This window comes from Amphiura filiformis, chromosome 7 (assembly GCF_039555335.1).
Source record: "Amphiura filiformis chromosome 7, Afil_fr2py, whole genome shotgun sequence".
NCBI classification, from domain to species: Eukaryota; Metazoa; Echinodermata; class Ophiuroidea; order Amphilepidida; family Amphiuridae; genus Amphiura; species Amphiura filiformis.
This window is the reverse complement of record NC_092634.1, coordinates 11,253,008-11,277,031: the sequence shown is the minus strand read 5'-3', so window position 1 is coordinate 11,277,031 and position 24,024 is coordinate 11,253,008. Positions and strand designations below refer to the sequence as shown.

At 35.5% G+C, this 24,024-nt stretch overlaps 1 protein-coding gene across 1 annotated transcript in view; it reads left to right on the top strand.

Moving 5' to 3' along the window:
* Positions 1-430: 430 nt before the first annotated feature.
* LOC140156472 (metabotropic glutamate receptor 3-like) overlaps positions 431-24,024 on the top strand; it is a 133,234-nt gene continuing 109,640 nt past the window's right edge. The window contains exons 1-2 of the mRNA XM_072179416.1: positions 431-925; positions 3,633-4,118. Of these exons, the coding sequence (XP_072035517.1) occupies positions 431-925; positions 3,633-4,118 (981 nt within the window). The remainder of the gene's footprint in view (positions 926-3,632; positions 4,119-24,024) is intronic.

Sequence of the window (24,024 nt, the reverse complement as noted above, 5' to 3'; positions counted from 1 at the left end):
TAGAATTGCGAATTTATATTGTAACACAATAATTGCAATGAGTTAAAATGTCTAGTCAAGTACGTGGAAGTTGAAAGACATTGAGTATTGAAAAATATTCTTCTGTAGTTTCATCGGAATATACGATTGATTATACTTTCATTTGGGAATTTAAACTACTTTGCCTGTTACATGTTACCTGAAGTGCAATTATTTTTTTTAATCTTTGATATTTGAAAGAGGACGTGGCGCCTAAGTTTGAATGGTTAAAACTATCGTGGATGCTGTAAATAGCTGGGACTGCTTAGTTCATCATCTTGTATACCGTAACTTAAATATGTTACCGATGGCGCTTTTAGTTCATATATACCATATTTCGTTAACTATATTTACAATAGATACTTTAATTCGCGTAACTTGTGATGTATCACATCATCCAAACCAAATAATAATGGTAACTAGTGCCAACTCAATTGTCTCCTCTCCTAGCCAGGATGGTTCGTCGGCATTCATAGAAGGAGACATTATTCTTGGCGGACTTTTTATGGTACATTCTTCTATTGATAATGATGAAACTTGTGGTCATTTACAACAGCAAATGGGAATACAAGCACTGGAAGCTATGTTTTATGCTGTGGATCTGATCAATGAAAACAAAACGATATTGCCAGGATTTACTTTAGGCGTCCGCGCATTAGATGATTGTAACCAGGACGCCATAGCCTTAGAGCAAAGTGTTGAATTCATCCGCGGTCGTCTTTATGATCCTGGAGGGGAGTTATGTAGCGGTGGTGAAGGCGGACAGTCTCGCACTGCTGGAGCCACTCAAGATAGCGATACCCCTGCCCCTAATACACCCGTGGGCGTGGCTGGGGTGGTCGGTGCCGCCTCCAGTATGACATCGATTCAAGTGGCTAATTTGCTGAAACTCTTTAAGATACCCCAGGTAAGTGGTTACTATGGTTACGTGTCCATTTAGACAAAATATAATTGTGATGTCCAATTGTCAACAACTTTCATCTATAGGCATATGCTTACAAGATATTTTACAGACTAAAAGGAAATGTATTTTGTTTTACATTTTATAGCCATTACAGATGGTTTGCTCCATTCATTTTAAACTTTTTTCAAACTTTATTCATTGTTTACATTTATGCCCAATATTTTCAACGAAGTTTATTCCAGGGTCCAAAGCAGCAGTAGTACGTTTATGACGTGCGATGCTTTAGGGTTGATAACCCCGTTTCTACGCTATAAATTGAAAATGCCATTGTTTTAAATAGTTGACAAATAGTTGAATGTATTCCATGCAGTAATAATAATAATAATAATAAAAATGCAATGCTTTTTCATCTTTCATCATGTTCATATTATAATTGACCAAATAATGCGAGTAAAAATAACCCCCCAAAATGACGCATGTTGAAATTTTGCCATTCTAAGCATTGTTTTAATAAATAATCACAGACTCCATAGCCTCGATGATAAATTGCACTTGTTGATCATGAATTTCGATACATTATCTTAATTACCGTGAAGGAGATAAAGCAGTACTTGTCATTTCCTTCCCTAAAAGAGCATCTTATATTAGTCGTATGTTCTTTAATAGCGTAATACACGTTTGACTGATAAATCATTCAATCCTGAGTACATGTCCCGAAGTAACGAGCACTCAATTTAAGGGCACGCTGAGATCTACTGTACTTTCTTGCAATGGATTTGTTTTTTTAATTCAAAGGGGCAATACACATCTTGGGGACAACCTGAATTTTAATTTCGCACTCACAGTTAAGTTGTGGAAGCCTTGTGCTTCTTGAGTTAATATTTGCCTATATACATGTACCAATAACTACATTACCTGCATGTTAAGGTGGGATGTAATATTTAAATTTCTGTATAACGTCTTGCACGAATTTGAAAATATCTTTAACATCATGTACAATGTGTACATTGTACACCCACAAATTTGTAACATTGTACGTAACTGTGTTTCTTTTAGTCTAAAGTGTAATATCAAAATTAACATGCAGATCTTATTGGCATCAAAATGTCATTTCTTATTTTCTATTTATAGAGTGTTTTGTAAATTCCAATTCAAATTTATATCACGTACTCAAAATATTTTACGAGGAATTCATAAGTAACATTTAGGTAGTAGCTACAGTGTAGTATCGTGACGAATTTCCTCTATCAGTGGAAACTGTTGTAAAGTAAAAGTCATAGGACTACGTACGTATTTTCTGATTTGTAGCCATTGTATATCAAACTGAGACGACGATACATCGAGTATAGAGTAATAAAAAGAAATCGAAACTTTAATAAAACTATCTAAAATAAAATATTTGGCAGTTATTTGGCAGTCGACATATTTTGTACAGATTTGGGTCACACAAATAGATGAAACAAATCAAACAAGATCTTTCATACCTGTCCCCAAAAACATCCGTAGGCGTGGCTGGATTGCCGTTGGAGCCACCTATATAGATAAGAGTATAGTATTGGGGATCGTGGTGCGCGGGCACATAGTTGACAGTATTTCTAGTCAATGAAACAACATGTTTTGAACTCAGCATAACTGAAAAGATTTACGCATATCATTTTTTCGGTGTCACGGAGAGGACACACTGTACTATTATTGGGTACATCTTTACCCCGAGGCGTGTAAAGCTACAAAGAGGCGTCTTTGCCTCACACATACGTCATTGCAAGGAATTCACTTTACATGCTCCTCTTCTCATCCAATATAGGATGCAGTAGAGATGAGAGATGATGAATGATGATTTTCACATTTTTGAGAGTGCCAGATATTGTTTCTTTCTCAGGGGTATATTTTTATATACATGGGTAATTTTTAGCTCTTATTATTTCTTAATGAATTGTAAAATAATCTTAGTGAAGAGGATAAAGAGAGCATGCTGAGCGAGGCTGATCGGAGTAAAGAGCCTCATTTACTGAATGGATGCAAACTTACAACTCGTTAACTTGAAAGGGAATACGGCGACTGCTGCTTTTAAGCATTTTTCGTGATCGATTTAAGCTAAAATAGGAAATACTCTGCTATATATATACCCGGTTAGTCCATTGACTGTATAAAACAGGATGAGCATTGAGTTGTATTTCATCGCCTTCTTTTTTCGTCGTCATATGCCCGCAGGAGGTTAGAATTCTAAGTGAGAATGTCTTCATAACTACTATTTACGGCCGCAAAAAATAGAATTGCGAATTTATATTGTAACACAATAATTGCAATGAGTTAAAATGTCTAGTCAAGTACGTGGAAGTTGAAAGACATTGAGTATTGAAAAAATATTCTTCTGTAGTTTCATCGGAATATACGATTGATTATACTTTCATTTGGGAATTTAAACTACTTTGCCTGTTACATGTTACCTGAAGTGCAATTATTTTTTTTAATCTTTGATATTTGAAAGAGGACGTGGCGCCTAAGTTTGAATGGTTAAAACTATCGTGGATGCTGTAAATAGCTGGGACTGCTTAGTTCATCATCTTGTATACCGTAACTTAAATATGTTACCGATGGCGCTTTTAGTTCATATATACCATATTTCGTTAACTATATTTACAATAGATACTTTAATTCGCGTAACTTGTGATGTATCACATCATCCAAACCAAATAATAATGGTAACTAGTGCCAACTCAATTGTCTCCTCTCTCCTAGCCAGGATGGTTCGTCGGCATTCATAGAAGGAGACATTATTCTTGGCGGACTTTTTATGGTACATTCTTCTATTGATAATGATGAAACTTGTGGTCATTTACAACAGCAAATGGGAATACAAGCACTGGAAGCTATGTTTTATGCTGTGGATCTGATCAATGAAAACAAAACGATATTGCCAGGATTTACTTTAGGCGTCCGCGCATTAGATGATTGTAACCAGGACGCCATAGCCTTAGAGCAAAGTGTTGAATTCATCCGCGGTCGTCTTTATGATCCTGGAGGGGAGTTATGTAGCGGTGGTGAAGGCGGACAGTCTCGCACTGCTGGAGCCACTCAAGATAGCGATACCCCTGCCCCTAATACACCCGTGGGCGTGGCTGGGGTGGTCGGTGCCGCCTCCAGTATGACATCGATTCAAGTGGCTAATTTGCTGAAACTCTTTAAGATACCCCAGGTAAGTGGTTACTATGGTTACGTGTCCATTTAGACAAAATATAATTGTGATGTCCAATTGTCAACAACTTTCATCTATAGGCATATGCTTACAAGATATTTTACAGACTAAAAGGAAATGTATTTTGTTTTACATTTTATAGCCATTACAGATGGTTTGCTCCATTCATTTTAAACTTTTTTCAAACTTTATTCATTGTTTACATTTATGCCCAATATTTTCAACGAAGTTTATTCCAGGGTCCAAAGCAGCAGTAGTACGTTTATGACGTGCGATGCTTTAGGGTTGATAACCCCGTTTCTACGCTATAAATTGAAAATGCCATTGTTTTAAATAGTTGACAAATAGTTGAATGTATTCCATGCAGTAATAATAATAATAATAATAAAAATGCAATGCTTTTTCATCTTTCATCATGTTCATATTATAATTGACCAAATAATGCGAGTAAAAATAACCCCCCAAAATGACGCATGTTGAAATTTTGCCATTCTAAGCATTGTTTTAATAAATAATCACAGACTCCATAGCCTCGATGATAAATTGCACTTGTTGATCATGAATTTCGATACATTATCTTAATTACCGTGAAGGAGATAAAGCAGTACTTGTCATTTCCTTCCCTAAAAGAGCATCTTATATTAGTCGTATGTTCTTTAATAGCGTAATACACGTTTGACTGATAAATCATTCAATCCTGAGTACATGTCCCGAAGTAACGAGCACTCAATTTAAGGGCACGCTGAGATCTACTGTACTTTCTTGCAATGGATTTGTTTTTTTAATTCAAAGGGGCAATACACATCTTGGGGACAACCTGAATTTTAATTTCGCACTCACAGTTAAGTTGTGGAAGCCTTGTGCTTCTTGAGTTAATATTTGCCTATATACATGTACCAATAACTACATTACCTGCATGTTAAGGTGGGATGTAATATTTAAATTTCTGTATAACGTCTTGCACGAATTTGAAAATATCTTTAACATCATGTACAATGTGTACATTGTACACCCACAAATTTGTAACATTGTACGTAACTGTGTTTCTTTTAGTCTAAAGTGTAATATCAAAATTAACATGCAGATCTTATTGGCATCAAAATGTCATTTCTTATTTTCTATTTATAGAGTGTTTTGTAAATTCCAATTCAAATTTATATCACGTACTCAAAATATTTTACGAGGAATTCATAAGTAACATTTAGCGAGCAGCTAACATCGTGACGAATTTCCTCTATCAGTGGAAATTGTTGTAAAGTAAAAGTCGTAGGGTTTACGTACGTATTTTCTGATTTATAGCCATTGTATATCAAACTGAGACGATACATCGAGTATTATAGAACAATAAAAAGATATCGAAACTTTAATAAAACTATCTAAAATAAATTAATGCTTTTTCATACCTGTCCCTAAAAACATCCGTATGCGTGGCTGGAGTGCCGTCGGAGCCACCTAGAATAGAGCATCCATTCGAGTGCTTAATTCGCTGAAACTAAAAAAAACCCGCAATGCAAGTCGTTATAATTATTACGACTTGATTGGTGTGGGTGGGGGGGTGGGGGTGTGGTGGGTGGCACAAGCCGTTTTTCGGCCATTTTCCTATGGGATTGTCTAAATTATCAAATCGAGGGCGTGCACGTGCCCCCGTGCCCCTGTGACGTTTCGTGTCCATTTCATTTATTACTTAGCCTACATACGCGTAATATTTGGTTACTGGCAAATGTAAGTCAATATTTCAATTGTATTTTGCTGTATTTGTATGCAATCTTTTCACAAATGGTTTGCTCCATTCCTTGTATATCATATTTATAGACAATTAATCGTTGTATATAGACCTAGGGTCAATACGCCTATTCTCGGTCACACGCCTATTCTCGGTCAGTTAGCGTATTGAACAGCCGCTGACGATCGTTGCTTTAATTTCAGCCGTTTCTTCCGAACGAATCATTTAGCCATACCGGTGCTGCAGGTTTTGGTAAATTTTTAATATCACGGCAGCACAGTTCACCTCAAATGATAGATTTTGAGATTGTATGGTGACCTGAAATATCGGCATTTAAAAAAAATAATGACGTCATTTAAGCGGTGACATTGTAATATAATCCCGGGAATATAATCAGTGATGCGAAATTGTACATGCATTTTTAAGCTGTAATTTTAACAGGTTGATCCATCTGCATCGTAAATAACACCATAGCAAATGATTGGTGTTGTGTTTATGTAAATTCCCATAGAAACAGGGGTGTCCGAGAATAGGCATACGAATTCCGTTGGCATTCCTATTCTCGGTCAGTGTTCCCCAGTATGAGCTATGTTGACATTGTTGTTGCCATGTGTCCTACATGAGCACATGAGAAGTGTTGCCTTTTGCTCTGCAGGCTTAAATTAGGCCTATAGCCATTTGTCGAATACAAATGAGCGAGGAGAAATTATTTGTGACCGCCCGCCCCTCCCCTCCTCTACCCCTTACCCCATCCCCTACCCTGTCGTATTTTCGAGCTTTTTCGGTCGGAAAAATTGGGTCAACAATGTCACATTTCTGTCGGCAAAAATGGTTCCTGCCCTGGACCGAGAAAGGCGCTATAACTGACTTGCGCAGATAACATACACTATCTCCTCGGGCCTACACGTGCTTTTAGCGCAATTTTGTCATTACTTTACATACATGTTAGCACAAATAGCACCGCTATTTTCATGGGTGTGCTATTTGTGCAATTGACAGTGTTATTTTTTGAGGACTTAGAAAAAAACCATTAGGGACATTAAAATAGCTTTAAATGTTAATATTAGCGCAGTTATCATGGTTATGCTATTTTTGAGTTCTCCTATTACTTGGAGGGGTGTTATCAGCGCTGTTGTGCTATTCTTATGGTCAGACCTTATAGCGTGCTATTATCGCTATGGTGCTATTCGTAAAATGGTTAGGCCTTATAGCGTGCTATTAGTGCTATTGTGCTCTGGAAATTGTTTTGGCCTTAGGGGCATATAGCGCGTTCTTATCGCACTAATGTTATTTTTTGAATTATTGTACACTTGGAGGGGTGCTATTAGCGCTATTGTGCAATTCTTAAAATGACCTAGACCTTATAGCGTGCTACTAGCGCTATTGTGCTATACTTCAAGGGAGCACAACACTAAATCCTTCCGCATTTGGTGTAACCTTGTATAGTTCCGGTTAAAACTAGCGCCTGAGCAAAATGTATCAGCCGCTCGTGGGTACTAAATTCAAGTAAATCGTGCTTGTTTTTATGGGAACAACAGAGTAGGACCTCAACATTTAAAATCTATTCAAAAAATGTTTCAAATCGATTGTGAATTAGTGACAGGCTGTCGGAATAATATCAAGGCCGGAACTGGTAAGGGCGCACACCTCTAATTCACTCCGCGCGCGATGTAATGTGGATGAGTTCCGGTAAAAACGAAATCTTTTTTGAGGTATTTTGGGCCTTTCTGTGGACTTGTAAGGAAAAAGAGAAGCATGTTATAGCGTAAATAAAAGTTTGATACCTATACACGAACTTGGATCCCAAAAAAGTAGGCCCTCGGATTGAGAAAATGACCAGAAACGGGTTTTCAGGGTAAAAACGGGTCGAAAATGGTCATGGTGCTCTTTAAACGCCCATATCTTGAAATCTAATCGGAAGACTACCCGTACATTGAAATATATATTAAATTTTCATCGATTTGCAATCGATTGGTGGTATATTTATGTTCAATTTGTTGCCGAAAAGGTCTAAAATCGGGCAAAGAAGAGACGTGTTTTCACGTGTATTTCAATGGGACGCGCTATTGGTGGTGTGCGCCCGTAAGGAGGCGAAATTGTCGGCTGAAATTCGTGAGGGCGCTGTTTAGGTGCCCGTAGCGCAAAAATTTTGACTTTCATCGCTCGGATGCTAAATTGGTCAATTTGGCCCCCCGTAGTTACGCTACTGATCGATCTGCAGTGGTATTGATACCAAAACGAATTCATTTTCATCAGTAAAACTTGAGTTTTGGTGATTTGAATGTCCCCTATATAAATCCGAAATTTATTTTATTTATTTTATAATATTGTCATATTTTAAGCTGTTAGACATGGAATATTAACATTTTCGTATATTTTATATCTATAGCTGACAACTAATGGTTTGATTGCTTTTAAAATAATACTAGAAAGTTGGAACTATCAATTAGCTACATATTGTTACCAAAATGAATTCATTTTCATCAGTAAGACCTGTGTTTTGGTGATTTGTATGTCCCTTACCCCTTAATATTGTCATATTTTACGCTTCTACACTTAAAAATGGATATTTTTTACATTTTTAAGTCTATACAGCTAACAACTAATGGTCATTTTGCTTTAAAAGATTACAAGAACCAAATAGCTATGTATTGATGCCAAAATGAATAAATTATAATGAATAAACATCGAGTTATGTTGGATTGTACGTCCCCTACCCCTTAATATTGTCATATTTTACACTGTTACACATTGGAAAACTAACATTTTTTAACACTTTATGTAGACCTGATGGTTTTTCTGTTAACAATAATACTGGAAAGTTAAAACAATCAATTAGCTACATGTTGATACCAAATTGAATTCATTATTATGAGTAAAGGTTGAGTTATGGTGGTTTTTATTTCCCCTAACCCTTAATAATACCATATTTGACATGGTTATACATGAAAAATTAACCTTTTCTCACATTTTATGTCTATCTACCTGACAAATAATGTTTGTTTTGCTTTAAAATAATACTAAAACATTTGAACAATCAATTAGCTACATATTGAATTCATTATCATGAGATGAAGTTGAGTTATGATGGTTTGTATTTCCCCTACCCCTTAATAGTGTTACACACGCTGCTACATGTGGAAAATTTTTTACATTTTCAGTCTATTTTCCTGACAAGCAGTGGTTGATCGCACCGGCCGCACATATAAATATTCAAAATATTACATGAATGGTAACTTACCAAACAAATTTTGTTAATGGAACTTATACAGTTCAACTGAGTGTCATATTAAGACACGTAAAACACCCCAACCCCGAACCCTATACACACCCACCCCCACACCCACATACACACCCCACCTACCCCAAACCTACACAACACAAACCAACATGCAAGCAAACATGCACTTATATAAATATTTGAACCAGAACATTAATGTTTGCCTAGATATGCTTGATATTAAAAACAAAATTAAAAAATGGAGCTTAATTAATTTTGAAAATAGAAATTGGCACAATAGTAAAATTTGAAGCCAGTGCCATAAAAACACACACCCTACGCATTGTTGTGAAAAATCTGATTTTCCACTAGTGTATGGACTGGCCACTTCCAATCATGATCTAATGAAACCTAGGTTTGCTTTCAAATAATACTAGAAAGTTAGAACAATCAATTAGCTACATAGTCATACCAACATAAATTCATTATTATAAGTAAAAGTTGAGTTATGGGAATTTATATCTCCCCTACCCCTTATTTGCCCTATTTTTTGTGATTTTATGTGATTATACGTTCATATATAAAATGACCTGTAAAAAAAGTGTTACCACAATTTGAGACCACTACCTACCTAGCCGTGATCTAGAGGGTCCATACAAATTACCTATGGTGTCAAACCTTGTATGTAGTGGGGTGAACGAACTCCTTATTTAGGGCCCTGTGTGATCTTGCTCCTGGACTAGTCGGGCGTGCCACCGCATTCCGCTGTGCGCTCCCACAAAATAGGACCACCTCGGACCCCGATCAGATTGTACGAAAATTTTTGCCAATAAACCGTTTTGAAAGGATCGCTCCTTGTCAATATATCTGAGAATACTACACACGTATTTTATTATGGGTTTAAGTTATCAAAACCGCATCATACCGATCAACCAGGCTTCCAAAAGAGAATGACCGAGAATAGGTATAGAAAAACTATACGGTGACCGAGAATAGGTGTTTAGTGACCGAGAATAGGCGTTGTCGTCGACTTTGACCTTTTGACCTTGTACTTCCAATACAAGTTCAATGGAAGATGTCATGCAGGGTATGTTAAACGGGGTGTTGTGTGGAATGCACGTTCCCATATGGCTAACTTTTATAATCATTTACGCAAGAAATAGAGCGGGTTGTTTCTTAAGTGACCGAGAATAGGCGTATTTACCCTATATCGAATAACACGAGCACTTACCTTATCATTGTTGCAAGGCCGACTGTAGCTTTACATTTTGTGCCCCAATTGTCTTCAACGATATTTGTTCCCAGATCCCAAGTACGTTTATGACGTCATGATTTAGGGTTAACAACCCTTTTAGCTCTTTTTCCTGCCTTATAAATAAAGCTTCCATTGTTTTAAATAGATGAGACATTTGAATTGATTTATTTGTACGTAATAATCTTCTTCCAGCATTACGCATAATCTTTTTAAACAAGAAAAATGAAAGGGAGAGGGGTATTTACGTAGCTGGTATGGAATCACGGCGGATGATTCAATGCGTTTTCTTCTTTCATCATGTTCATTACAATAATCAAATGCTTGTGAATAAGCCCCAAAAGTAATGTATGCTGAGTCGTGCCATTCCATGCATTCTGAGCATTGTTTTAATAAATCAGAGGCTAAACCTTGATGATAAATGGCACTTGTTGACTTTCGATACATTATCTTAATTACTGTGAAGGAGATAAAGCAGTACTTGTCATTTCCTTCCCTAAAAGAGCATCTTATTAGTCGTATGTTCTTTAATATGTTCTTTAATAGCGAAGTACACGTTTGCCTGATAAATCATTCAATCCTGAGTACATGTCCCGAAGTAACGAGCACTCAATTTAAGGGTACGCTGAGATCTACAGTACTTTCTTGCAATGGATTTGTTTTTTTATTCAAAGGTGTAATACGCATTTTGGGGACAATCTGAATTTTAATTTCGTACTCACAGTTGTGGAAGTCTTGTACTTCTTGGGTTAATATTTGCCGTATACCAATAACTGCATTACCATGATTACCTCATACCTGCATGTTGATGTTGGATGTAGTATTTGAATTTTTGAAGACTCACCCTTTTAAATTGTATTACGTCTTGCACTACTACAGTGAATTTGAAAATATCTTTAAAATACATGTACAATACATCCACAAAATGACTTGCTCCAAAGATATCCTCCCTATTACTTTAATGACAATGACGTAGGTAACTGTTTCTTCCTTTAGTCTAAAGAGCAATATCCAAATCTATGTGCATATCTTATTGACATCAAAGGAACCTGTTTTCGCTTAATTCGCAGTAGGAAATATGTACGTATGTTCTGTTTTCTAGCTATTATATATCCGAACTGAGACGATATACATGGATTATATGTGGTGTGATCAAGCAAAATCAGTCTGAAGTTGGACATGTTAATTTGTCAGTTTTTATAGGATTGTGAACAGCATTTGCGGAGGGAACCAGTTGGTTCCGAAATTATCTAGGAAAATAACCTGGTGAGTGCAGTTGAATGTTTTTAACCTTTCTACTACCTGCACGTATGAACTTACACAACAGTATTCGCAAAGCTACATTTTGCCGAAAACCCCATTGAATCTGGACAACCAGTTCTAAAGATATGAGCAGTTAAAAAGTTTCCAAAAATGATAGGAAACAAAAGTAAATATTTTCTATATCTCAAAATCAATATTTCCGACTTCCGACTGATTTTGCTTGATCACATCACATTGTGGAGTAGTAAAATAAAATCAAAACTTATATAGAACTATCTGAAGTAGGTCATCTAATGCTTATTTAAGCTGACAAAGTATCTGCTACAGATGTGGGTCGTTCAAATAGGGTCAATTCCAAACATGCCCATAATACTAGTAGTTGACAGTTGAGATGAAACAAATAAATAAAAGATATTTCATACCACTGTCCCTAAAATATCCGTGGGCGTGGCTGGAATGTCATCGGAGCCACCTAGAGTACGGCATCAATTCAAGTGCCTAATTTGCTCAAACTCTTTTAATAGCATGTTATTGTAAAGATACCCCAGGTTAGTCTTTACAATGCATGATTACGTGTCCAATTAGATGTATAATTAAATGTAAACAATGTCCATTAATACTTTAATGGTTATCGTTATAGGTAAAATGTAGGTCAATATTTCCATTGTATTTGTTATGCAATCTTGAACATCTCACAAAAAAAGTGTTACAATATTATTATTAATCATTTTATATCAATAAAATACGAGCACCTACCTTTTATCATTGTTGCAAGGCCGACTGAGACCATCGCATTTTGTGCCCTAACCTTTTCAACGATATAGTGCCTGCGTCCAAAGCAGCAGAAGTACACTTATGACAACACCTTTTTCGTACCCTATAAATCGAAGATTTAATTATTTTTAAATAGTTTTTTGAAAATAGGTAAAGGTTTCTGATTTGTAGCCTATTATTTTCAAGATATAGGTATAAACCATACTGTGTAAAATTTGGATTTATCCAAAGGAATACAAGGAAATTAGAACCGTAATAAAATATATTATATTAAATGCCTTATAGCACAACAGGTCAATTGTCTTTGAGCAGTATTAGTACTGATAACATTTCGAGGATTAAATAAGGTGCTATCATAGGGTGGCGTTGAGGTTACAAAGCTTATATTTTATTGTATTTTTTCCTCAAAATCAAAAACGTTATAATAGTTTAAAACAATTGATTTCATGGATTTTAGGATTTCAAAACCAATTTGTAATTCGTAATTACAATATTCGTGACCCTTGGAAAACACGAGATGGAAGCGAAAACAATATTGTGAATGGATTCTTTTCATTTTATTACGGACTGTTAAAAATCATCTCCCAAACTATTTTAGATACCTATAGTACCGGAACTTTACGATTAAAACATACGGTAAACCACAATGAAATGTAGGTTGGTTCCCGTCTGGATTTACGCGAGAATTATTGAATCATGATCAATTATTATCAATATCTGTCGTTGGTATTGATAACTAGTAAATACTCGGCTACAATAACATACATTTAATCCAATAACGTATTGAAGCAATTATAACAGACATTGAAGATATTTCACGGAATGGTACCACTTTTACTGATACAGAAATAATTGCTAAAACAAATGTGCCCTATTTGTGTAGTATTTTGACGATAAATGCGTTTTACCATAGCCCATCTCTTAGATGGTCTATGGCTCAGAAATTAACATTTTTTAAATTGTTAAAAATTGAAACTATTTAGTATTAGTCATGTAAATTTGATGACTCGGGGTCTGTGATGAAATTAGTGATTGATGAATGATATAAATTAATTGTCTTAAGAAGTTTGCTTTAAACCCTCACCACGCGGGTGTCGAATGCAGACGACAATTGTTTTTCAGAATTGTAAATTTACATGACCATATTTGGAATCAGCATGAAAAATGTATTAAAATGAGTACAAACAAGCCTAGTATTGGTTCAGTGGTTCTTAAGATTGCTCTTGAAAATTTAAGAAAATATCTCAAAACGTGTACTTTTTATGTTGAACCCAATGGCTTGCACGTAGAGCATGGTAACACGATAACACGGTAATCTGGTATGATAGATTGGGAGTAATGCTAGAGGGATGGGCGCATTACAATGATTACAGTAACTGATTAATGTGGATGGGTGGGTGTTAATAGACCGGTATCTTTATTACATGTATCACTTTCATTCAGAGCACAAAGTGTAAGTTAGGTGAAGCAGTAGCATTTGGTACATTACCTAAATTTTGTGTTACCTAAATTTGTTGCATCTCTGGTGGAATAAATAAATTGTTTTCAAGTTTAAGTGGGTCGAAAGATTCACTTCAGTGGTCAAAGTACATTTACATGAAAATTTATATCCTTTCTGACCTTTCAGATTATATTAGAATCTATTTGAAATAAAATTTCAATCTACTTTGCTTCCAATAATGTTGTTAATATTAAATTTCTTGTAGTTTTGCTTGAAATTTCAAGATTAGAATTTACTTGAAGAAGTGGTTGAAGTGTCGATGTGAATTATGTACATTTATTTCATTTTGTCAGTTCACATTCAACTGCGGCTCACTACAAAATTAGGAAGCCTTAATCATATTAATGGAGAAGTATCGGCTTCTAAATTTCATTCCCTAAGGACAAGGAAACAGCTTTAAAAACAATGCTCTAATTGCTTTCCGTAATTAGGCATGCGTAGATTTATATTTTTATTTGCAAACTTGTGCAGAGATGCTTTTAAGTTTGACACTACAAATTACAAACTAAGGTTTGTCTTTTTTTATTGAAATTTCAATAGATTTTAAATGGAAAATTAACGTCAAATGCATGATTAAAAATATATATATAAATTTTCCTATGGTACGTCAATGCTGTCATATTCAAGGAAAAAGCGCAGCTCGTGGGTGGCTTACCTTATTGTAAAATCTAGCTTGAAATTTAAAATTTTGAAAATTGAAGAAGAAAAATGTCCTTCCAGTATAGCCTTAGGTGAAGGCCACATCATTTCCACATTATACATATTCATTTCATTCACATCTTACTTGATGATTATACATAATTATTCCATACATTTAAAGCGATATTGTAGCTGATTTATGGTTCCATCGCCATTGACTTCGTGACCAATGTGGTGAGTCGTATTTATCGGTACAAAAAGAAAGAATAAATTCAATTGGTCAGTTGTAAGCGATACAACTATAAAATCAACGTAAGCCAACTAATTACATTATGACGGTACTTCTTAAACCACAACAAGATTTTTCCATATCAAAACGAGTGGAAATTGAACCTCAATAATTATGTGTGGATATGAGTTTAAAAATTTCCGGATGAGCTTTGAGCCAGGAAAGATGATACTCTCTTTAATATTCATCGATTTCTGTTTGAATTCTCAGAAATCTAAATTTGCTGGTATTTTAGCTGTAGGCTATATGCAAGACATTGTCCCCTCGTGATATTTTATGTGATGTCTTGATTGTGTTTTAATAATGGATTTCTCTTTATCATGCTCAATGCAATATTCACCATATGCGCGTCATTAAGCGTGTACATAATGTTACGAGTCGTACTTGACTCAAGGCCAAAATCACCTTTTAGCCGAACTCACACGAATGCACAACACAAATACACTGTTTGTTTAAGCTAACAAAATCTAAGTCTTTAATTGAAAGCAAGTTTTGTTTGGTACAATATATGACAACAAATGCACATATACAATAATCAAATATAATCACTCTTTAACTATTTAGTACTTAGCCAGCATTCCTCTTCTTGGTGATCATAAAGAGTTCTTATAATGTTCTGGACGGCTGATGTATATCCTTATTCTCTTGCCCTGCGAAAATCAGCGAAGTCCTTTGTACACTTGCATTGATAAATATCCTTGCGCTTAATATCCTCACACAAATATGGCGTTGCTTTCTCCTTGCCCTATCTCCTTGCGCTGCCCTCTAAACTTAACTCCTTGCGCTGCTTTCTCCAAACTTGGTGCTATTTCCACGTTTCACACAATATCTTCAGGAAGCAGGACTGCGATGCAGTTGTCCCCACTTATATTGACAGTTGCGTTGAATCAAAACACCAGACTTCAGCAAGTCGACAGAAGAATATATTTTCCTTTCTTGGAAGAAGTATGTTCTTTGACGTATTCTAGATCTTCTCCGACAACACTGGCAAATAGTAGTACTTTGACTACCTAAAATATTTCTGGTTTGCAATTTCCTTTCTTTGAAGGAATTGGACTGTAAGCATATTAGCTAGCTAGCCCAGATCAACACTATAAACTGTGCCAATAATTGTGTTTATATTTTCTTATATATCAAGCAATGGGAAATCCCAAATATTAATAGCCAAATGTGATCCTGGAAATTCCCAAGCCTTAATTATAACATTAACATTTCACATGACATCACTTCCTGAGGGGAATCCCCGTGACATTACTTCATGAGGGTAATCCCATACGATGTCATCTTCACTTTACAAACTCAGGGGGGTTTCCAAATATTCTAAATTAGATCTGATTCAACTTGTTTTGCTCAATTTGAGAGGGGAATTCCCCCCAAAAATCACTCATGTAACTTTGTAAACAAAGATAAATAATCAAATTAAATTACTCAGGGCACATCAGAATAATCTGACATAATATCCTCAACTCCGTTACTACTATAAAGTGCATCACCATTATCACATTCAAGTAATATAATCAAAATGGTTATTGATAAGATTCATCAGGATCGCTCAAAGTCAAGTAAATTTATTGAGATTCTGGTAACAGATCCAAGAAAATGTAGCACTCACCCGATATATTTCAGTTCCAATCAGGAACCTTGTTCACGCTGCAATGACTGTAAATAGTGTTTCTAGATGTCAGCAGACCCAAGTGGCTGTGATGACGTCGCCACCTTTGTTCAACCAACAAAAGTGGCGACTTAAAGAAGCCATTCGGATCAGGAGCAGGGGCAAAAACAATATGAACAAGGACGAAGGGACATACAAATTGGACAGAATATATGACCAGATCATCTCACAACGGCAACCAACAAAAGTGGCGACGCCATCACAGCCACTTGAAACATCTAGAAACACTATTTACAGTCATTGCAGAGTGAACAAGGTTCCTGATTGGAACTGAAATATATCGAGTGAGTACTACATTTTCTTGGATCTATTACCAGAATCTCAATAAATTAACTAATCAAAATGATGTTTACATTTGAAGAAATAAATAGTTTTGAAGTAAATTATGCACTCCTCCTTAAGCATGAACGTCCTTTACTATTTCCCTTAGTTTCTAGTGTTATCGTTATCATCACTGTTTACTGAACACTCGAATAAAATATATGAGGGTGAAATTCGATACTTCAAGATTGTAGTTATACTTTGCCCTACATCGCGTTCAAATGATGACTTGCAAAGTTGAGTCCGTTGTTTATCAGAAACAAAAATCCAGGTTACGTTTTCTCCATTGTATGATCTAATGCTTTTCTTATTCATTTTTTTGGATCATCATAGAATGGGGATGATTTTGTAATAAATATATCACCTTTCTGTTCTGTATCGCTTAAGCTTTCTTTTAGTTTTCCTGTCTAAAAGGAATTGGTGGTTTCCTTTCCACGACTATATTCCTCTTCATAGTAATAGATGCCGTCTTTAAAGTCCCAGTGATCCTAGCGCAAGTGTAAATAAATTAAACATTTTTATATATTGCTTAAAAGTGAAAGATAAGTCATTCAAATTGTCATTTGATATTTTTAAATGACAAATTTGACAAAAACAAAGAAAACAGCAGTATTGACGGAGTTGAAGCCCCCTTCAAATACATGTAGCTTATTTATATATTACTACCAGTATGTAAATTACAGATTCATGTAAATGCCTTATTTTGTCTTATATACACGGCTTTTGGCTGAGCCACTAGCAGGCTATGTTAGCATATAACAAAGGTAAGCTTCCTATATTGATAAGTGATCGCTTCTCTCGTGTAGAAACAAATAAACTCGCGGCTATTAAATTAATTATGATCTTGTGATTTTTCTTCGATCCTCCATGATTTATCTCGTTATTTTAATAACTATGTTAGCATATAACAAAGGTAAGCTTCCTAAGGGAGAGCGTGGCGCAATGGTTAGAGTACTTCCCTTTAGTGCATGAGGTCCCGGGTTCGATTCCCGGCGGTGGCGATTTGCTGGGATATTGACTTGGAAAAAAAAAGTCTGAAATTAATTGGCAACATCTGTAGATTCAGACTTCCGCTCTCCCCATGGTTCATTTAGAATTGGGTAAATGAATCATGAAAGTACTCCGTCCTTCGGAGGGGACGTTAAGCCGTCGGTCCCGTGTACAGAGAGTCATACCTGTACATGTATCTCGCAGCCAGTTTCGAAAATAGTAGGGTGTTAACCCCTGACTGTTCCCAAGCCGTCCCGGTGTTCAAATGGACCCCAATGGAAATAAGCTTCAATAGAGGCTTTCTTGGGTTATCCAGGGTTGTCAAAACCCGAACAAATCAAATCAAATCAAAAGTTCTATCGAACATCCACCCTAAGGACCTTTGCTTTCTTTGTACAAGACAAGATATGTCGGCCGAGTCACTCTTCGACTTTCTCAAACATTGTCAAACTACATTATAACTAGCTTTCAAGATCTCACAGTATTACTGGGCACCTTTGTACTAAGATGAATAGTGACTTACAATGATTATGTAAATTACCCAAAAAACCCTTTTGCAGCAAAAATACCTCGTCTGGTGCCTTACCTGAGATCAATAAACGAGTCAACACAAAATACTTGTCTGTTCAAAGACGTTACAGATTGAGACTTCGTCTCTAATATGTGATGCGATCAAGCCAAATCAGTCGGAACTCGGAAATATTGATTTTGAGATATAGCCAAACAAAGAAAGTTTTTCCTTTTGTTTCCTCTTGTTTTGGAAACTCTTAAATTGCTCATATCTTTGGAACTGGTTGTTCAATTTCAGTGGGGTTTTCTACAAAATCCAGCTTTATAAATAATTTTTACTATCCTTTAGGAAACTGAAAATTTATTATGGCCGAGTTCCGACTGATTTTGCTTGATCGCATCACATATGCAAACCGTCAAAGATCTCTCGCGTAAATTATAAATATCCCAGACTAAAAACGTCAATATGAATGTGAATGTTTTACTTAAAATCGGGCACACTATTGATTTTGACGATGAGACCATTCCTGCCAAGTTTTCTTATAAACATTCAAAATTGCAAATAGGAAAAAAGGCGCCGCTAAAACGGATGAAAATCCATACGGGATCAGACAGTTGATGATAGAAAAACAGACACTGAATAATAAGATGCTTTTCGACATTCAAAATTGTATTCTGGTGGTTTGTGAAGCGATGCTTTGTTATACTTGAAAAATAGAAGTTAATGGAGGGAAAATGCCAAATGTTATCATAGTCATGTTTCAAAATTAATTATTAGAATATGACATTACATTTATCGGGAATGTTTCCAATGCCGATCGTTTGGTATTATGTTATCCAATTATAATATATCAATTTTGTAAACTATTTGAGTACATGACATTGTAGATTTAGGTAAATGGAGGTTGCTCAAATTTAGAAGTGATGGGTATGTGTTACCGGCGTCGGGAAGTAGGGGCTTATTGCTTAAATTATGTTTTAAAAAAGGGGTCATTGGGTATGAACAAACAAAAAGTAAAAGAAGAAAAAAAGGGTCATCGGGTAGTGAATTTCAAAAACATTAATCAAATTTTTTTTTTCAATGTTACCAATGTACAACACAAATACTGAAATAAGCTTCTGCATGGCATCATTAATATTTATGGCATTTTGAAGAGCTTTGTTGCAAAAGGCCTTACACCCACTTTTTGACTTTATGAGAAAAACAGCTTTAAGATAACACTCATTGAAAACAGCTCAACTATGTTACATCAGATCTTCTCTGGTTAAATCCACACACACACACGTGTCTGTTTTACCTGTGTGATATAGTTTCAGTTGGGTGAACGATTATAAAGCAAACGCAAGGTAACAATTACTGTGTGGCCTTTGTTCACGAAATGAGACAATACTGTGCATATTGTTAACCACATTCTTGAAAATGAGAAACATAATGGCTGTGCGCCGTAACACGGTTTGGAAATAATTTCTTCATATTTTTTGGTGTTATCTGTCGTTTACATATCCTTCCTAAAACACCAAAGTGCGAATATTTCCAAACACCTAAATTAGCTCAAAATTTAGGACATGTTACAAAACTATATTTTCTAGAATTTCAGAAGAGTACTTTTAATATTGGCCGGTTATTTTTCACACAGCGACGTTAACGAGGCAATGTACTATTACCTATAACATATACACTAAAACACCAAAGTGCGAATTTTTCCAAACATCCAAATTAGCTAAAATTTAGGACATGTTACAAAACTATATTTTCTAGAATTTTAGAAGAGTACTTTTAATATTGGCCGGTTATTTTTCACACAGCGACGTTAACTACTGTCTGTTCAATTAGCTTAGATTCTTGAATTTTTAAGATATTTGAAAAAATAAAAGATTGTGGTCAAAGTCATCAAAGAAAAGTGTTAGCACAGCCTTAGACCTAACGTGATTTATACTTTTCAAATTCTAAAGTTCAAACAGCTTTAATTGTGCAAGTATTACTTCTTCGATTTGATTCAATTTGGGTTTGGATAAAGTGTTGATGAATAGAAACTAAAAGGATAGGTTTGGTACAATGTTCAAGCCTTCCTATTTATTTTATTATTTTTTTTATATCGCGCCTTTTGTGTATGTAAGGGCTTTTGCAACAAAATAAATTTACCCCTTTTCTAGAAACCACTTTTGCAATCAAATTTGAGCCCATTTGTTTGCACTACTTTATGTAACTTGACTAATGCTTTCAAAATCAATTTTAGCCTACAGCTAAAATACTAGCAAATTTAGAAAAATTGAAATCTCTCATTTACTTTTTTAATTATGAATTTTTAATCAAATCCCGCAAAATGCCTTTTTTGAGCATTTCCGAAGCTTTTCCAAAACCTTTGTTAATTACAAAGATTTTTTTCAAACACAGTGACCCCAAAACAGTTCCTTTTGTTGGTTTTAATAGTTAAAGAACATGCAAAGCTACTATTATACATTAAAAAAATATATTCATTTTAAGTTTTCCGTAAATTCCCTAAGATTTCCCCAACGGGAATATACGATATCTCCGGAAAGGAAGGTGGTATGAAGGTCAAACAACCACCAAAATGTGTATCTTTACTCACACTATAATTAATGTCATGCGAATAACTCAATTTCAGCCAGAGGTGGATGCAGGTGGATGTAAGGGCTTTTGCAACAGAGTTCTTCATTAATGTGGATTCATTTCGAATTTCAGCTCTCCAATGGTTCATTTAGAATTGGTAAAGAACCATGAAAGTACTCCGTTCTTCGGAAAGGAAGTTAAACTATGGGTCTTATGTGTATAGAGTCATACATTTTATAATATTACATGTGTATCGCAGACAGTTTCAAAAAGAGCATGGCGTCTACCTGGTTGTCTCAATCTGTCCGGTTTGTTCGCAGGAGCCCTTAAGAATAGCATTGCTTTATGGGTACTCCTGTTCAAGTAAATACATTTTGGTGCACTTGAATTAATATACATAAATATGTCAAGTTATATATTTAATGAGGCTATCTTACAACCTAAAAACGAGTCTCGGATGATAAAAAACCGTTCAAGACACATTAATATATTAAGGTGGTCTGATTTGGTTGTAGGATTTAAGGGTAACACTAGTTAATTTGGACACGCGATTTAATACAGCTCCTATTCCATTTATCATGACGTCTTGTGATCGACTAATTTCTCAAAAGTTCATTCCTCTTGCTGATAGCGTGAGACAACACGTAAATAGCATTGAGTGTTGGTCAAGTTATCTCGTTCCGGATTTAGCCTTGTATACACTTTCATGCAAAGTCTGCCGAGACATTAATGAGCGACCGAATCCCTCGGAGCAGTATGTGTCTAACATGCCTGAAGAATGGCAAGCTTTGACGCAATCTTTTCTTATTATTCTGTTCTCATCTACTTCGTTGCTCATAGCACATGCTTCTGTTTTGTACTCTGATACCTGTATCTAAAGATTTTCCAACTGTTGTTCGAGAGGCGTCGCGGTTTGAGAACGGGGCTAGTTCTAGCATAGACAGTAAAGGTTGCTCAGAGTATGAGTCATGCAAGAGGATAATGTTATCTAAGGCTCCACAGTTCAGTCGCCAATAGGACCACTTGTTAAGTTACTTCGATATATGCCCATAGAAAAGGATAAGTTTTATCTCTTCGATACAATGGATGAAACTAAAATGGATCTGTATGAACAATTCTGTTGGTGGGAGTCAGATAAGAATTTCACCATAAAAATGCTGTACACATGTACTTCCAATCACCTATTATTTCTTATAATATGGTGTTTACATTTGAAGAAATAATTGCTTTGAAGCAAATTCTTTAGGGAACCAGCCTTAACCTTGAGCGTTCTTAATTATATTACGAAAGTTACTTTTGTTATCTTTATCAACATTGTTTACATATCACACGAATAAAATCTACGAGGGTGAAATATAATACTTCAAGTTTGCAGTAAGTTTGCCCCTATTTCGTGTCCAATCGCAGACTTGGAAAGTTGAGTCCATTGTTTATCAGAAAGGGAAATCCAGATTATGTCTTCTCTGTGATCCTACTGCTTTTCTTTCATTGAAACAACTAAGTATGGGTAGGATTTGGTTATAAATTTATCACGATTCTGTTCGGTATCTCTGTAATTGAAGCTTTCTTTTAGCTTTCCTGTCTAGAAAAGATTTGATAGCTTATTCTACATGACTCTATTCGGCTTCTGTGCAATGGATACCGTTTTTAATGCTCTTCGTGCTACCCATATCATATTAATAAAAAGTCCAAGTTATGAGATATTTCCTCAAAATATCAAGAACTATTTTGAGAACTACTGAACCAATACTAGGCTTGTTTGTACTCATTTGAATGCATTTTTCATGCCGATTCCAAATATGGTCATGAAAGTTTACAATTCTGGAATTTTTGAATTTTTTTGAAACCAGCGTGGAGAGAGTTAAGTTTCCTAAATTTTGTTGGCTATTATGTCTTGTGATTGTGTCCTCGATGAATTGATCTCGTTAGTAACCATATTCTATTGCAAATCTACCCGAGCACCTTTGAAACCCATTACGTCTTTTTAACGTTTGAAATAGACAATTAAGTTCACTTAATAATTACTTATTAGATTATCTCCTTTTAACACCAGACATGCTTGTATTTACCTGAATACATTATATTTGTGAATTAATTTTTTTTTTCAAACTGCTCGCGACAAAAATCTGAATATGTTCGTCTGCTGCTCCACCTGCCATCAATAAATGGGTTAACACAAAGGTATATTTCCCGTTTAAGATTTTCTTCGACTCTAGTACGTACGCGGCAAACGATTTCTTACCTAATAGTAAATTATGAATAACCCAGCCAGAGTAAAAACATCAATAAGATTGTGAATACTTTACTTAAAATCGGGCAGACTATTGATTCTGACGATAAGTCTGCAAATGTGTCGTGTCGATAAATTCATACGGGATCAGACGGTTAATGATAGGTAAACAGAAACCGAATTTAAGATGTATTACGACATTCAGTAAGTAAGCTGGTGGTTCACGAAGCGGTGCTTTGTTATACTTTGAAAATAGAAGCTAATGGAATGATGGAGCGTAGATGGGTTCTTGGAATTATATCCCAAATGTTATCATAGTCATAATATTACAAAATCTGACAATGAATTATGACATTATCGGGTACATTATATGTTCCGATAGTTTGATATTAAATATTAGGAATCCATATTTGGTAGATTTAGACATAATGCAAGCTATTTGATGTAGATCAAAAGATGTTACCTTTCATGTTTGCACAGGTAATCTCCGTCTGTCTGGTTTACCTGAGTTTGTATGCTGAGAGTTATCTGAGTTTGTATAACCCGAGGGCAAGAGCAAACATGGACAGCCTTCCCTCAGTAGAACTCTTGAGTACGTTGACGTCAATCATATTTTGTTTCATTGGTCAATTCACTTGTTGAGGAATTTAACTATCTTTTAATTGGCAACCTCACCTCATCTCACTTCAATATACTGTTGTCATCTCGCCATCTGCGTCTTTGCCTTCCTCTTCTTCGCTTTCTTAGTCGAACACGTACGCGATGTAAATGCGTCATAAAAAGGGGACATATCGGACAATGAAAACTAAGATTTTACGGGAAAAACACAAATATATTTCTTATGGAAATGTTACAACAATAATTGCCTCAAATGCCATCCGAATATATTCATTGCAATTCCATAATCATGACGCCTTCTGATCGACCACAATACTCATAAGTTCATTCCC